Source organism: Anticarsia gemmatalis, chromosome 14, assembly GCF_050436995.1.
Source record: "Anticarsia gemmatalis isolate Benzon Research Colony breed Stoneville strain chromosome 14, ilAntGemm2 primary, whole genome shotgun sequence".
NCBI lineage: Eukaryota > Metazoa > Arthropoda > Insecta > Lepidoptera > Erebidae > Anticarsia > Anticarsia gemmatalis.
Genome location: NC_134758.1, coordinates 8,584,895 through 8,601,598, shown reverse-complemented (window position 1 = coordinate 8,601,598; position 16,704 = coordinate 8,584,895). Strand labels below are relative to the sequence as shown.

The window sequence follows — 16,704 nt, the reverse complement described above, 5'->3', positions numbered from 1 at the left end:
TGTTTTTGTTCTTGTTCCAGGTAGGAGCAAAAAGTACCCGACTCCCCCATTCGAAGCCGATTTGGAACCGAGTGGTTACAATCGTAAGCTATACAAATTTTATACAATCAGTTCTCACTTCAATTGGCTGTATTTCTATCTCAAAATCATTCTTGTATGGCTTTTTGTTCCACTCGACATAACATTTAACTCAATCAAACAAACTTACTAACAATATCTTAATATTCAACTTTATAAACTTAGGTCGATCGATCTAGAAAGTTTCTACTGTAATTTTGACTGAAAACGAACTAAAGTAGAGCACTGCTGTTTCAAACTTATCACAGTCCAATCTCAGTGAAAACTCTATCAGTTTTCTTCATTCAATTATAATTCTGAATATCTTTATTCATGGTACCGACTACAAATTAATATGAACCATAATTTTAAGCGATTGTGTTATTATTAAGATCTGAAAATATAAATATGTATCGAAAAAATCTAAGATAAGTATGTGCATTTTTGAAATTGTGTATTTCAATTTTAAAATATCATAAATATGACAACGTTTTGAAAATTTTCTTACATTATTTGGGAATCACCAAAACATGCATTTTACCTTCATTTGATGATGTTTCGTCGCAGCTGACACTAACCGTGTTCGCAAGCATTCAGTTACAATATCTTAAATCATTATGTTTGCCTTTCTTTCACAAACATTCTATCACATCACTATAATCAATCTAGACTTTCAAACAGTCAATACAAAAACACTTATCATTTCAACAAGCGTTGTATAACTCATGCGACATTTGCTATGCAGCTTTCGCCATTTTAATTCTACATCTGTCATTACTTGGCTTATTGATATTCACTATAAATTGTCAGTATAGCATTAATCCATGGTACGCTCGTATGAAAGATGTTTATGGTGAAATGTCTAGCGAAAAAAATGGATGAGGGTGAATACCGCTGAGTCAGAAAACGAAAATTACTGCAGAAAGTAGGTATTCTTTGTTAATCTGCTAACGTTTTTCAAAGAGGTTTCTTATTTCGGGAACAGTTGAGTATTTAAATAGTATCCTTGCAATGGCATTATTAATGTAAAATGTCTCATTTCAGTTTCCCAAGTTCAAAATTATGATATATAGGTACGTATATTATGCCTAGGCGGTTGACTTTATAAACAAAACAACTAAGATCTAGTTAAGAGTTAAGTCGACTAGGACAGACCCAAAATGTAAATTTATAGAGCTTAAAATATAATCAATAAATACTAGCTAGAACGGATATTAAAAAATAAAAAAACATCAGCAAGCAATTAATCAGTGTCAATTTACATTAATATCGGTTCAGTAGTTTCTCGATAGAGATGTAACAAACAGACTTACACTTTCACATTTATCACCATGAATACTTGTAACAATGACAGAGCATCGAATCCTTTCATTGTCGTGTCAATGTAGTAATTTATCGATACATAACTATAGCGCATTGTTTTCTTATTCATGAGGATACATTCTTTTTTAATGATACATTGGTTTAATATGATTTTTGACCGTGAGAGCTTCGTTTGCCGTGTTTCCTGCAAGTTTCAATCTTCAAATTGAGTCTTCAGTTCAGCTCTATAAAGAGGGAGACAAGGGTAAATTTTCAGCATTATCTAAAACAGATTAATACATACTGCCATGACATACCATAATAATATTGTGACTGCCTCCGTGGCGCAGTGGTTTAGGTCACCACGCCACGTCACACAATTATTTGTGTGATCCACAAATTATTGTTTCGGGTCTGGTTGTACTTTGTGTTCGTTGGTTATATGTTTGTAGAAGTCCTCGCGACACAAGAGCAATTCTTAGAGTAGGAGTTGTCTTTTTTAAGAATAAAAAAAAAACAGGGATCGTAAGGCGACAAGCTGGTGTGCTGTAAAGCAAGCTGAATTCAGGGCTTCATTTAGTTTTCTGCATACTAGAAACTTTTTTGGATATAAAAATAGTAGTAATCAACCCATTTCTTCATTCTACTGATATGTGGAGATAAATTTACGCATAACATTATAATTATACCACAATTCGATAAAACTTAATCTCAAAATGAAGATGTTTCAATATTATTAACATTTAATTGATGTTCGTATTAATATATCTGTGAGTTATGGTTTTATAGCACGCCATAGATTTTTATGGCGTTAAACGAAAATTACTCGGTTATAAATATATTAAATTGATTGATTCGATGAAACACACCTTTGTGTTAACTGTTTTTTATTAGATACATAACATATGTAAATTGATAAAGTGATTGTTGATATTTAAAGGTGTGAATTAGGCAACTATTTATTGGGTTATTGAAAAAAGGATAAAAGGAACAAATTTCATGACTCTTTACAATCTAAACTTTCAGTCCACGTGACCAATGTATGACGAATAACAATGCAATGGTGACAAACTGTATTCGAAATGTCCTGAAAAGAGTGTTGCGAGCTACGGCTCGATGTGATATTGTTCATGTGCATAGAGTCATCCATACCGGCTGGACTGCATTGTGACATTTGAACAGAGTGAACTAGCCGACACAACGCGAAGGCCGAGTTCCATGCTCTCTGCACAATATATCGGGTTGCCTATTCAACCCACTCACTCGGGACCGACAACTTTTTGCACCATACGAATAAAGCATAAAAAATTTAAAGAGTCCCGCTAACCGAGCGAAAGCTCTTTTCAAAAATAATGAATTATATAAGCACGGATTTTCTGGCACGTTTCCAAATGCCGGGAAATTATCCTTAGAGTGCTATAGCAGATTAAAACGTTAGACTTTTATAAAGAACGATTCATAAAACTGAATAGGAAATATTCATGAGCCGCTTTTTTGAGTAAAAATTCATTTATTTCTATTATTTTCCGTATGCTGTATGAATTTCCGCGTGTTAAGTGTCTCTAATTAATTGAAAAGCATGTGATTAATCGTAATATAAGCATTTATCTGCATAATTTATCTCATTAATAGCATCCAAACTTGGTTTTAAATAAGCCCCTTCCCGTCATAACGCCATATTCATGAATTTAAACCACTACTACGCTGGTTGCCTATAGGTATAAATAAACAGATGTCATTCTGGTATTATTAGAATAAAATATCCATTATAACTCCACAATTGTTAATAATTCGCACAATAAACATAACCTATTACCCGAATGACATTTCGATCAAATTTCAAGTATGCAACAGAGATACAAATTAACATAAATAATTAATCCTGTTTAAAATACGAGTCGTATGGTTTTCAAGACGTTTTGTACATCATTTTCCTCAAAATTTAAATAGTGACTAGCGGACGCCCGCGACTTCGTCCGCGTGGACTTCGTTTACCCGCTTTCAGACAATATTTTATTGCTACTCCCTTCCTGTTAGTCATAGCGTAATCGTATATAGCCTACAACCTGCCTCAGTAAATGGACTATTAAATAAAGGAATAATTTTTAAATTCGAAGCAGTAGTTCCTTATTTAAGCGTGTTGAAACAAACAAACTTAACTTTATATTATTAGTGTAGATTCACACCAACAGCCTAACGAAATAAGCATTAAAGTTCCTATGAGGTCCGAAACATGTGAGTTACAAAACTGGCGATAATTATAGTTGTTTGTAAAGATCAAGGGCACGATGGTCTTCCTCTCGAAACGTACTCGAATCAAACGAGCACACGCACCGCTCACCTGCAGTTTAGTATTATTCCATTCATGTGAAACATCTTGTGTGAAATCGGATCCTACGCATGCTCCTATAATGAATTTGAATGAGATTATGATATAGGTATGATGCTTATGTCATAGTCCAGTTAGTATGCTCGTTATAATATTATAGAGAGGTAAAGCCAGTAGTCCGATTCTCTACAGTCGGTAGTCGATAGTAGTAGGGAATTGAGCTACTGCTCCGAACTTTAATGCTAATAAAGGTTTACATCAGATTTGTACTTCAATATTGGTATTTTTCTATGCCTTCATGATAGTCATTTTCAAAGCCAACTGGGTATTTATATTACCCAAAAAATGTTTATAGCTATGATATTAAACTAAACTCTATCATAAGATACAATAGGAAGTCCTCTTTCCCCCTGAGTGAATTTAACCAGCCGTTCTGAATACTTGTTTAGTTTTTTTGACCTCATCGCAGTAGGTTCGTTACCTCGGCCAGCTGCCCAGGAAACTGTGAAGGCTTTACAAAACAACAACATTGCATTAATAAATTAGACCCTTTGTTACACATACGTCCGTGTGGAACACTTAATACAGTTCCATGAATTTAAAATCAAGGTTAAACTCATATCTCTATTATTTTTAGGGTGTTAAAAGAGAAATTTTCTAGGATACATTTTTCATAACATTGAACCTCGATACCACCACTTCTAAAAAAGTACCAGCAATCGAAGGAAAGTTTGACAATTGTTTTAATAGATTTGGTGTCAAGGTTTACTTAGAAAATATGTTATCCGATGCTTATCTGACTAAATTGGCCCTAAAACTGCCATTTAAAACACGCCTCCAGCCACAATTAAATTATATCGCAACACTCTCCATATATGCACCGCATCAATTTATCCATAAATTACGGATACTTGCTACTTACATGTTCTTTGTTCTTTTACCGACAATTTTAAGAATATGTGATGAAAATTTCATTAAATTATCTCTTAAATTTATTTATGGAACACTACTTTAAAGACAGATAATACCTACGTAAGTTAGTACCTATATCTTTTGTTTCTATATGAAACTTTACCGGTATATTTTTTCCATACGTGGTCGAAACGAAATGCATAGAATTGACATAAAATATTCGAAAACTTTTCACATATAACGTAGACACGTTTATCTATTGGCGTGTTGTCATGGCGTGACGGAGGACCATCTCTATGTCCCTCCGTGACTTCTATAAGTGATACGATGACGTGACGTATGCTTAATATGTTTGGTGCTCGTAAAATTGTCACTGGATCAAAACAGTTGAACAGAATTTGGTTGAACTTCTGTTACATGGTACGATTCTTCAAATTGTATTTATACACGAGCAAGTCGACTATGGAATAAACTTATAAACGTAAGCAACCCTGACTACAAAATCCGAATTGAAGCACTTCAGATCATGCGGTCATTCTCTATAAATAACTAGCTTAAGACGTTTTTTGGTTTGTAAACCCTTTAAAAGCCTTCAGACGGCAACTCCTCGACATTACCCATATGATTCATGTCAACTGAATATGATATATTACTGATTCATTACCAAGAAGAGTTGACGTGAGACAGGCTGGTTTTGAAAACATTCGTCAAATCCCCTTTGCAGCATCTTTTTAAGAGAAAAAGATGCCTAGATACGCCACAATTCTTTGTTATGGTGGACTATTTAAGTATGAACCATAGTAGTCTTAATACACTATTTGACGGGCGTAATAATAATGAAATGTATTAATAAAACCTGCGTAGTCATCACAAAAACTTATCAAACATCTGAATGAGATCAATTCTTCATCCGGTAACCATTTAAAACTCCTTTACAAAACAGTTTGTTCAACCGTCTAGTTCGAACGAACAATAAATTGGCTTTACCTTTGTACAATCAAAAGCAAAAACACACTCGGACACATTTTCAACAGCATTTTGTCAAATAAATAAATTTTACCCATTATTGTCACTGGATCATGCTGGGCAAGGTTCCTCGCATAATGAGGAAGGAGTTAGCCCTTGAGTCCACCACGCTGGCCAAGTACGGGTTGGGATTATCAAAGAAAATGGTAGAATTACTATTGTTTATTAAGTTTGAAGTTATTTCACAACCACTGTGTATTAATTGTTGAATCTTTTAGTCAATCAATACTTAAACTTAATATTCAAATTTACATTTTTATACAAAAATACGATTGTAAAATATGTGACAATGTACACATATCTTTGCTTGCGCCTGTACCTGCTTTTGCGTCAATCGTACAAATAGTAAAAAAACTGTCATGGATTAACTCTTTACAAAGGCAGTTGGTTTGAGCCTAGGTCTTTGGACGAGAAACCTTGCCCTTTATGAGTTAACGACATTGGAATATACGTAGTCATTTGTAATTCTGACTGGACGGCTAGGAATTATCTACCAGGGTGGTATATTAGGTCGGAGAAAAAGTCTTTTCGCATTATAGTATGTATTCGAACTTGTAATAAAATCTTTTCTCTACACAAAAAAGCTCGATATTTGGGTACCTCACTGAAAGAAACCTAATGAACCGTGTACTCATTTGTGATTCTTGACTTGACAATTCTTCATACATACTATAATTTGAAAATACTTTTTCCCCGACCTAATAATAACACAAGTTAAGGAATTGAATAGATTGTAATAATAGGCTGTATAATTGACATTTTTAATCTTGCTTTCCATTCAATTCTGATTAATATCATTTAGCTGTTATGTGTGTTTGTTTTTATTTTACTGGAAGGTAGATAAAATTGGTGAATGTAAAATTGTATGAGTCATATCAAAATGTGTGCTTGCGCTGTCGTTAAATAAGTATCGGAAACTCTAACAGTAACAAAGACCTGGGATAAGACAGTTTTAAGATATCTTTTTACGGCTTCAGGGAAAACAGTATACAATGTAGCGCATGCTGAGCATTCAAGATATTTTTTTTTACTTGCCGAGGTTTCTTGATTTAAATAAACCATAACTTAAATGTCAAATTTTGCACTATAAAAATATTTTCCGACATTCTACTAATTTTTATTAAAAAATCTAACGACGAGCGAATCAACGTAATTCATTCAACAGACGAAATGAGGAATGTTTTACTATGAAAGAGCTCTACGCACAATTTACATTGACATATAAAAAAGCTTTCGAGATAATTAATGACCTGTAATAATTAATGGACTCCCAATGTCCCATCACATTCACACACTGCACTATTAGATCATCAGTTTGATAGGCCATAGATGATGTCATAGCAATATTTTATATGTCACTACATTTTACAATCCCTACTTTGAGATTTCAATATCCGCGTAGCACATTTTAATGTATTTTCTACGTATATTTACCATTAGTTTATTAATGTTTCCAAAGATCGAAAGTTCAGGAAAAAGGTCGTATAAGAAAAATGATGTTTTATAAGCTATTAACACGCATGTACGATGTTATCACATACCACTATCCACATACCTTCTAACAACTAACAATCGTTTGTATTTCCACACAAAGCTCAGCTGTTACGGCGACCTACACTCCCGGTACATCAAACACGTTGAGGGTTACATAAGCCTTCAAAAACATAAACCTTCCAAAGGTCAAATGAAAACTTCACTGTGAATGTTTGCGCCATCTTCGTTAGATCGCGCTTGACCACAAAAATGCGGCTTTCAATCCGAAGGTTGCATAAAGGCTTCGCTTATTTTATCATTGTTGGCCGCCTTAGTAGAACCGGCACGATCGCGGAGAGCGCATGCGTTGGTGCGCGCGCGCATATCGCCCTAACTCTCGTACGACTTTATAAATAACCGTATACTTACCGTACTTAGTCGCCGCTAGCTAATGAGGTGTCAGTGTGTGCGTGATTGTTTTCCACTGTGTAAGCTCATCCATCATTTGGGTTTTATAATATTATATCGTCTACATATATTTTATTATATTTCCTTCATTTAATTATTCAAAAAGTGGATAGGCTGGTATTTAATATCTTTTTTATTTAAACTCGGACAAAGGAGTCTTTTTAAGGATTATTTACTTCGGATATTTCTTAATTTTATTGACACAGTCTCAAATTAAGAACATATTTAAAGTATTTTATATTCATGTTATATTGCAATATGTGAAGTGAGCAAATGTTGGAACCGGTTTGGTGTTCTATCATGAGTAATAATTTAGTTTCCACTCAGTTTCACGACGGCTACGGATGAGCAAGGGAAATGCTTATATCCTACGAAATCTAGCCGGACGAGGCTCGACCGCTACGTGTTAAATTGCCAATACACGTAATATTGTAACACCTGTATCGGAAGATATTTATTATGAATAGGATGTTGCTTCATGCTAGTAATTATTTTTCGCTATAATTATAAAGGCGATAAGCCGATACAGGATAAGCAAACTACATTATTTTTTAACGAGGAATTTTTATGAAATACGAACGAGTATATTTCTCATTGGTGTTCATAGGCCTAACTCCTTCTGTACTTAAAGGTAGCCCATGCCTGCTAATGGGATTGTCATGTAACTTAAATATTATAATTAATTTTCAATGTAGGTATTAAACTAAGCATGTAATAAAATTCTAAATGTTAAACGGAACATCACATTTCAATGTCCAAGTATAGATTTAAGACTTAAATATCAAGTTTCTAATGTTCAGATCTTGATTCAATTTTGTATCATATTAATATATGCATAATATACATCCTTTGATATTACATAATTTTATCGTAGTACATATTTTATATACTAAGCATAGATACACTAATTGCAATACTCTTTTAGACTCTCATATACATGATAGATGTTTCTTTTGACACAATGACCTAAACACTCTTTAACAAGCTACTAAATTATACATTTAAGCCACACCTTATTCGTCGCCAATCGCAGGTACAATTTGTAAACTTTTAAAACTATAATGAACATTCGTTTCCTTGTAAATGCAATAAATAAAACTGTATAATTGTTCTCAATATACTTCAGATAAATTCAAAAGTAATACACGCCACAGTAAGTGACAATTTATGCGTATACTTAAACTCATATTCGCAATACGATATCGTAATTCGACTCCAATCAGATCGAAGAACGAATAATCCATACTAATATTATAAATGCGAAAGTAGCTCTGTCTGTCTGTCTGTCTGTCTGTCTGTCTGTCTGCTACTCAATCACGTCTAAACTACTGAACCAATTTGCATGAAATTTGGTATGGAGATATATTGATACCCGAGAAAGGACATAGGCTACTTTTTACCCCGGGAAAATGACGCATTTCCCGGGAAAATTCAACGAAGTCGCGAAAAATCAATATTATAATGACATTGAATTAACAAAATTCCGTTGCCATGGCAACTGTTTTAATGGCGGATATGCCTTAGCGCGACTTCGTTATACTAAGAGATATAAATAATTTTGAGAATATTTTTCGTGAAAAAAAGCATATTTTATATCATCACGCTACGACCAATAGGATCAGAGTAGGTAACAGTAAAAAGTGTTACAAAAACACGGAAAATTCTGACCCATTCTCTCTTATGTGACGCAAGCGAAGTTGCGCGGGTCAGCTAGTGAGATATAAAGGACATTTAATATTGCATACAAGTTTTAAGACTATGTAATAATAATTTATGGAATGCAAAATGAAAAAAAGGCATAGGTGTTTTATTATTCAATCAACCTTTAGAAAGGTGACATTTTGTATCCGTCTTCAATTTTTTTTTAATCGCACTGTCATAAGGTCATAACTTTTACATTTGAAGTTCACAATGTCGATTCGTTACTAACTAAGATTCGTGTCTGACTTTTGGAACTAAAGTCTTAATGCTACTGATTTAAATACTAAGGTTTTGTACCGATATTTTAATTTAAATCCTTATAGACAAAGGGTCACGTAATTAAACGGTGTTGAACATGACACGTGAGGTTATATGGTTTAGACTGCAACAGTTGACGTGCTAAGTCAATTTTTTATATAAAAATTCTAATCTTGGCAATAAAATCAATATAACGGACGTTAAACAAATTAAGGTGCATTCCTTTAAGACATTTAAATATAATGGGACTTGTTTTAAATAAATGGTACAAAATAAATAAATAAAATAAAACTGGAGGCTAAAACGCGGAAGTATAAAAACTCGTCTGAGCACAATATTATGACATTTACACAATTAGAATAAAACCAACATTAAAAACGTTAAAGAATTACATTAAATCACATTAATTCACGTTGTCAACGCATCAGAAGGTTGTTCTTATGGTCACAGACTAATTTATTAACAAGATTTCCTTCGTTACATAATATTTTGCTACTTTATATCAAAGAACGCATTCCATTAAATTAATTAAGGTCTACTGCAGGGCACGGGTCCACGGTCCCATTTTGTATGGGAGGGGCAAGGCCAAGATGATAGGCTTCTAACAAAAAAACCTAATGAATTAATTATACGTAACAAAATGACAAATATTTATTTATAAACTTGATATCCTTTACATTTTTTGCAAGTTTATCTGCAAATTAGAATAAAATGAATAAAGAATATACCTAGGGCGGACATTCTTAGAATTAGCTGCAATAATTGATTAGTGAGACGTATAGATGGCTTCTTTGTGACATTTGAACTAAGTTCTTTCACAAAAAATGGCCGGTTCACTTTCAGCATAAAATTTATAAGCAGATGTGATTTCATCACTTATAGGCATTATAACATTACATACTCAAATCACCTCAGTATATTAGGAAACAAGAGAATTACTAATTACAAAAGACCTTGTTTTTCTTACACAAAAGTTTCACAAATTATGTTTTAAACATAATACGCATAATTGTGGTTACATAAAGTTTTTGTTTGCAATGTTTACTTGCACAATGCAACGAAAATAATCATATCGTGAAGTGGCACACGCGAGCGCTGTTAGATTCTGATTATGTGTTGCATCTGGCGAGCGATAGATCCGCGCTAATCTATCATGTTAGCTAGGCAATCGCTGGTTTCTAACCTAGGAATGTTGTACGCAATCTTCTTAGAGTACCTTTATCGTGGTACTATTCCCAATATAGAACATAATATACATACATACATTCACGCGTTTTTTCGATAGGGATAGGTAAATAACAAAGTATATACATATATTTTAATAGATTAGTACAGAAATTATGAATAAAAAGAATTTAAATATTGTATTTCAGAAGGTTACCACTTTTTAGAAGCCTTTTTCTAGATACGTCGTAACTTATTTTTATTTGAACATAATAACTATTAATTGAACATAGTTAGTGTAAGATAATCTATCTCAAAGTATATTACTAATAGTCGTAAAAGTAATTTACGACGATCTTAACCTCAAATCCTTGAACTACCGATCACTTAGACCTAATGACCTATGAGCAGTGAAATATATATTCAAGATGCACTTTTCATAATTATTGAAGGTGGTCATAAACTCATAACTAACTTGTCTAAATTTATCTTCATTAATGGTTATGGGAAATCCGTAACCTTTAAAAACTTGAAAGGTATTTAATATTACATTACTTACTTTAAAATAATAATTAACACACACTATCATCGCGATAAAACTCGCTTCTTATCTCTTAAGTCAAAAACTCTGCCTATATATCTAAAAATAAAATGTAGTTCATCAAAGAAACAATGGTTTAGCTACTAAATTACTTCATATATCTAAGGTAACACAGACCTAAACTAACTAGCTTAAAAACAAGACTAAAAAGCCCTTTAAACATAGGGGACAGAGGTGAATACGCATAAATCACTTTTCTTTAAAGAGAAAGTATATGTGTTAAAGGAAATCGTTTAAGTTAGCAAACAATTATTGAGTACAGCTTATTCTGCGTTAAGTCTTTGTCAATAGCTCATAAAGTAACCGGTTCTTGTACAACCATAACGAAAGTTCTTATGGTTTTAGTAATAAAAGTGTTATTAAGTAATGAAGTGTCATAATTACAAAACTGTGTAAAGTACAAGCCGACAGAGGTGTAATGTACAGAGGGTTTGGTTTTCACACGAAAGTGTGCATGCGTGCTTGTATCATATATTCTTTGATGACAAAACTGCTAAATTCATTTGGATAATTAGGCGGGATAATAGCATATATTTCGATGAAGGGTGTGGGTTTTTTTGTAATAAAAAAACACACAAAAAATGGGTTTTTGTAAAACATTTTTTGTAAAATGCTTCTCGAACTGTATTTTTGAAATACTCCAATAAAGAAGGCACCTTGTACAAATAGATAAAATAAAGTTTACATAGTACCTTGTAAAATATACCCTTGATTGACTTTAATTTGGTAATTACACCTGCATATTTTGTGTTAAAAAGAAACATAAGATATTGACGAAGGTAAATCGATTTTTAAAATATGCATTAAAGAGTATCGTTATTGACAAGGTCATAGAAAATCATCTTATATTTTTACAAATATATATCTAGGACAAAAACATTTTAGTAAAAAACTATCTTCGGCACGCGATTCTACTCGCATCAACTCTTCTTAAAGAATAATTCTGGCCTCGCCTAGTTAAAAGTCTGTAATACCACCAAATTCTAAATCGATTTAGCTGAGAACCTGTAACACACAGACTTCCTTTCGATTTCATTTTCACTTTTACTTTTGCACTTATAGATGGAATCGAGTTTAACTAAAGAACACACAAAAATTGCCGACCTACCGACGCATGTCGACTTGATGTTGGCGGATTTATTTTAAAGGTAGTTCACAAGGCGCCGACATTTTAAAAAAAATGGGCTCCCACATCACATCAAATCGTTGACAATAAGTCGGAGAGTCGGTGACTGGCGTTTACACTTTCATCATCGTCTTCGTCATTGGCCTGTGCCCATCTTTGATGATGATGATGATGTAGACGATAGACTCTATCAAACTCATTTTTAACCGACTACAAAAAAGGAGGAGGTTTTCAATTCGTCGCGTTTTTTTATGTATGTTCAGCGATCACTTCTAAACGGCTGGACTAATTTGCAAAATTCTTTTTTTATGTACAAAATCAATGTTCAAATCTCATTCATCGCTAAACACTATCTAATAGATAATGCGCACGAAGCCCCACATACCGGCCAGCCTACCGGAAACTAATACATACATAATTAATTTCTAATCGTTAGATAACGATATTACTTGGTACATTCTTGACCATATTTTTGTAGCGACTTATTCGAATGTGCCGCTGACCGAGTTGTTGGCGGAAGGCATTTCATCTACGTTTTGTAGGGTACAGTGTCCTGTTATTGATAGTTGCTATTACGGATTGAGGAATATGTGACAATATTATCAGGTCATATAAATGTACGATTTTAAACCGAAATAATTTTAAAATCAATTTTTATTCACATTCAAATCATTTAATCATATTCTAGAGAACATGTGCTATTTGAAGTCTGTTAATTCAATCTATAAAAATACCTCAATTAGATTTATTGTAATGTTATTTTCTTTTTATGCCTTTTAACTTTTATTTACAGTTTCAATTAATACATATATAATAGAAGATATATTACAATTTGATATTTTTAACAACTAAACTAAACTAGAAATAATTAAAAATAACAAAATATTTACAATTATACAATAATATTTACAATATAAAATATGGATACAAAAGGAGTGCGTCACGCGTCGTAGAATTTCTCCTCACCATCGTCGACTGGTAACGTACCCAGAATGCTGGCAGCATTGCCACGTTGGATGGCAATGCTAATTCTTTGACCAAAAAAAATATTTCTTATATTGGGAAAGAAACAGATAAAAAAGTTACGGAAAAACGGTTTTCGCTAGCAGGCTGTAAAAGTTCATAACAAATATATCCGGAACTACAAAAGTCTGTGCTATTTACATTTCCAATATATTTTTTCTTTAAATTATATCAACGTATTTACGTAAAAATGATCTAGCACGTTCTCAAACGATTACCACTATCAATAACAGGCGACTTTACCCTACATCTCATTAAGCGTCTCGTCACCTCATTAGGGCAAGCGGGTCCGGCAACTACGCCTAGTATATGAAGTAAACGCAATCGCGTAGTGTTGAAGCAAGTGTCTCAGTGAAACCAAGTAACCATGTGGTACAAAGTATTGTGCGTGTTCATGATACTGGTGAGCTGGATTGGCAGTTCCACCACCGTCAGCTATCAGAACACTCTTGGCAATGGACTGGGGAAAACAGGTAATTTATATACTATAATTATATATTTATATCCTGTATGACAAGTTGAATGAATGAAGTTTGTTATGATCGTACCGAGTGGCGTTATGGGAAGACGGTGTTATGTATGCCTGTATGCTATCTATTCTGCCGAGAGCCTAAGCTTGTGCGATCATTCTAAATAATGATTAGGTAATCAGTTAAATAGTTAGCAATTCTATATACTTCTAATAAAAGTAACTCTATTAAATAGGCCACCGTCGGCGTCGGCTGAATAAGTCTGTGGGTCATTGCTGTTTTGAATTGTGTACCTCCGGCAGAAGCAAATCCTGCTAGGCTCTATACTAAATTTGGACTACACTATACTACTACATTTATGTCTAAGAAAACTTATTTAAAAAGATTCCGTAACACTAAGTTTCTTCTTGAAGTCTGAAAATGGCTGCGAAAATTCTATGAATACAACTTGTCAATGTTTAAGTGATCAAGAGGTTAGCCAATTCAGTTTACGTGTGTTAATTTGTGCATATGTACAAGTTTTCAGCTGAAAAGTGACAAACAATAGAAGGCTTTTCTCTAAGCATCAAAAAACCTTTAAATTAGGTTTTAAGTCATAACTTTCAGCTATTATTTTATGCTAGTCATCAATACATTGTGATTTAATAAAGACATAACCTTTTACGATCTTAATGATAGGAAATGACTATTTAGGTAATATCTACTTACGTGTGGTGTGACCATAAACATTATCCATAATTGGTATGTTACTCATAAAGTCATAACAATATGTTTTTAAAACGCAGAGATCCGTATATTTTAAATTCGATGACGTTGTATCAAAATTCCATCACGGTCGTGTGGGAATTTTAAAGTGAAATATTTGTCATTGGGCCATCATTGTTTGTAAAACTAAATATTCCATGTATGCTCGTAAAAAGTAAAGAATACTTGTGATTTTTTATTGTGTAATGTCCTCAAATTGTGAATTCACTGCTGATTGATATGCCTTGCATACTTCGATGTTCAAGAAGTAAAAAACGTTTTGTAGAAATTGTGTCGAAATTTATATTAAGTTAGAGGTAAAGTTAATTGTAGAACCACTGTAATATTGTTAGATATTTAGGTGTTTATGTACGGGATGACAAAAAAAAATAACAGAAAAATATACAACTCTTAATAAATGATTTCACATAGGTAACTAAGATTTTTGTTGCCGTTGCTGTTACAGTCATTTGCATTCACAAGCTATGAAAAAGGCTTTATGTGTCCAATTTTAAAAGCATAACGATGTATTTAACAAATAACATTTCACAGTTAAAGCTTTGCAATAATAAGTTTCGTAAATTTTACTACGTACTTAATGTACAAAAGCGAAAGTAAGAACGCAGCCTACACGAAAATTTTCAATGTCTTGATTGAATAATCCTTAATTCAATGCCATGCGATTAAAACACCCTGTGTGTCACAGATTGACACACTCATACTTGCGTAAGATTTGTGGCTCACTATACGAAGATGCGTCAACATTTTAAAACAAACCAAGTACGAGTTGGACTCGCTCGCGAAGAGTTCCGTACCAAAAAAATACGAAAAAAATACTTTTATTGTATGGGGAACCGCCTTAAAATAGGTATATTTAATATTTAGTATTTGTTGTTAAAGCGCAACGGAAATACATCATTTGTGAAAATTTCAGCTTTCTAGCTATCACGGTTTATAGATAGAAGATACAGCCTGGAGATAGACATACAGACAGGGAGACAGACAAATAGAGGAGAACGTTTCGGTACGGAATCCTAATAAATTAACTCTAGCTTAAACTATCGACACAAAATGATAGGTTTGCATATCCCAATAGCGTTTGCGGTTTTAAAAGTTTAGTCAATAGTCAAAATCATTTTGTAACGAGATACATCATTGACCTTTCGTTTCCTAATGTTCCGAATATGATCGATTGATTAAATGTCATTTAGAAGAATAATACATGCATGTGCGACGTGCGTATTTGCAAACGTTTCGTCGTCAACTTCGATAAGTATTAAACGACTGAGATTGTCCACGCAAAGGTCGGTTGTTTTTCACTGGCAGCAAGAAGCTACATTCCCACATAGATTAACAGCTGAATTGGTAGTATTTAGTTGATTATTTTAGTTACTATATATTTTAGTACACTTGTTATAATGCCACGAACTCTACAGCTTCACTTAGAAGGTATTTAAGAGACCCACCTTTTTTACGATGAATATATAAAGTAAACAAGTAAACTAATAATTTTCTCGTAACATTTAGTAAATTGACTAGTGGGTGCATCTCCAAGATTGAAAACATTCATCTCTACACCTCAAAGCTATTACTCATGTATGATTAAACGACACCAACTATGATTGCTTTAACTCAGTATCTGCTAACATATATTATAACTTCCTACTGAGATAGTACACGGTTTAGTCCCCATTTAAGATTTCACAATCTCTTGACTATTTGCTGGTAGAAAGAGCCTGTACTTCAAACTTTATAAATATAACAAAATAAACTTTACTTCAAATAAAAGTTGCGTCAAAGTTGTCCTAAACATTTTTAACACGATCACAAAAGTACATAATAACTTTTAAAATTTACGTCTATTTGAATGTTATAAACATTTTTATCTTTTAATATGCAGAAATTAACACGAATATCCCTTTTTCCCTGTCAGCCTGCGATCACAGCGAGAACAGCGTTAGGCAATCTAAGAAATTCATACATGTCATCCGAAACAAAGACTCTAGGAATTTAAAATACTAATCATAGCAGCCTTTAACATTCTACTAGC

At 33.2% G+C, this 16,704-nt stretch overlaps 1 protein-coding gene across 2 annotated transcripts in view; it reads left to right on the top strand.

The window, feature by feature from the left end:
* Positions 1 to 16,704, top strand: part of tfc (Brevican core protein triforce) — a 91,024-nt gene that overhangs the window by 53,260 nt on the left and 21,060 nt on the right. The window contains exon 3 of one of the 2 annotated variants that reach the window (XM_076122380.1): positions 21 to 83. The exons of the other annotated variant lie outside the window; for it this stretch is intronic. Within the exon in view, the coding sequence (XP_075978495.1) occupies positions 21 to 83 (63 nt within the window). The remainder of the gene's footprint in view (positions 1 to 20; positions 84 to 16,704) is intronic. 2 annotated transcript variants of the gene reach the window in all.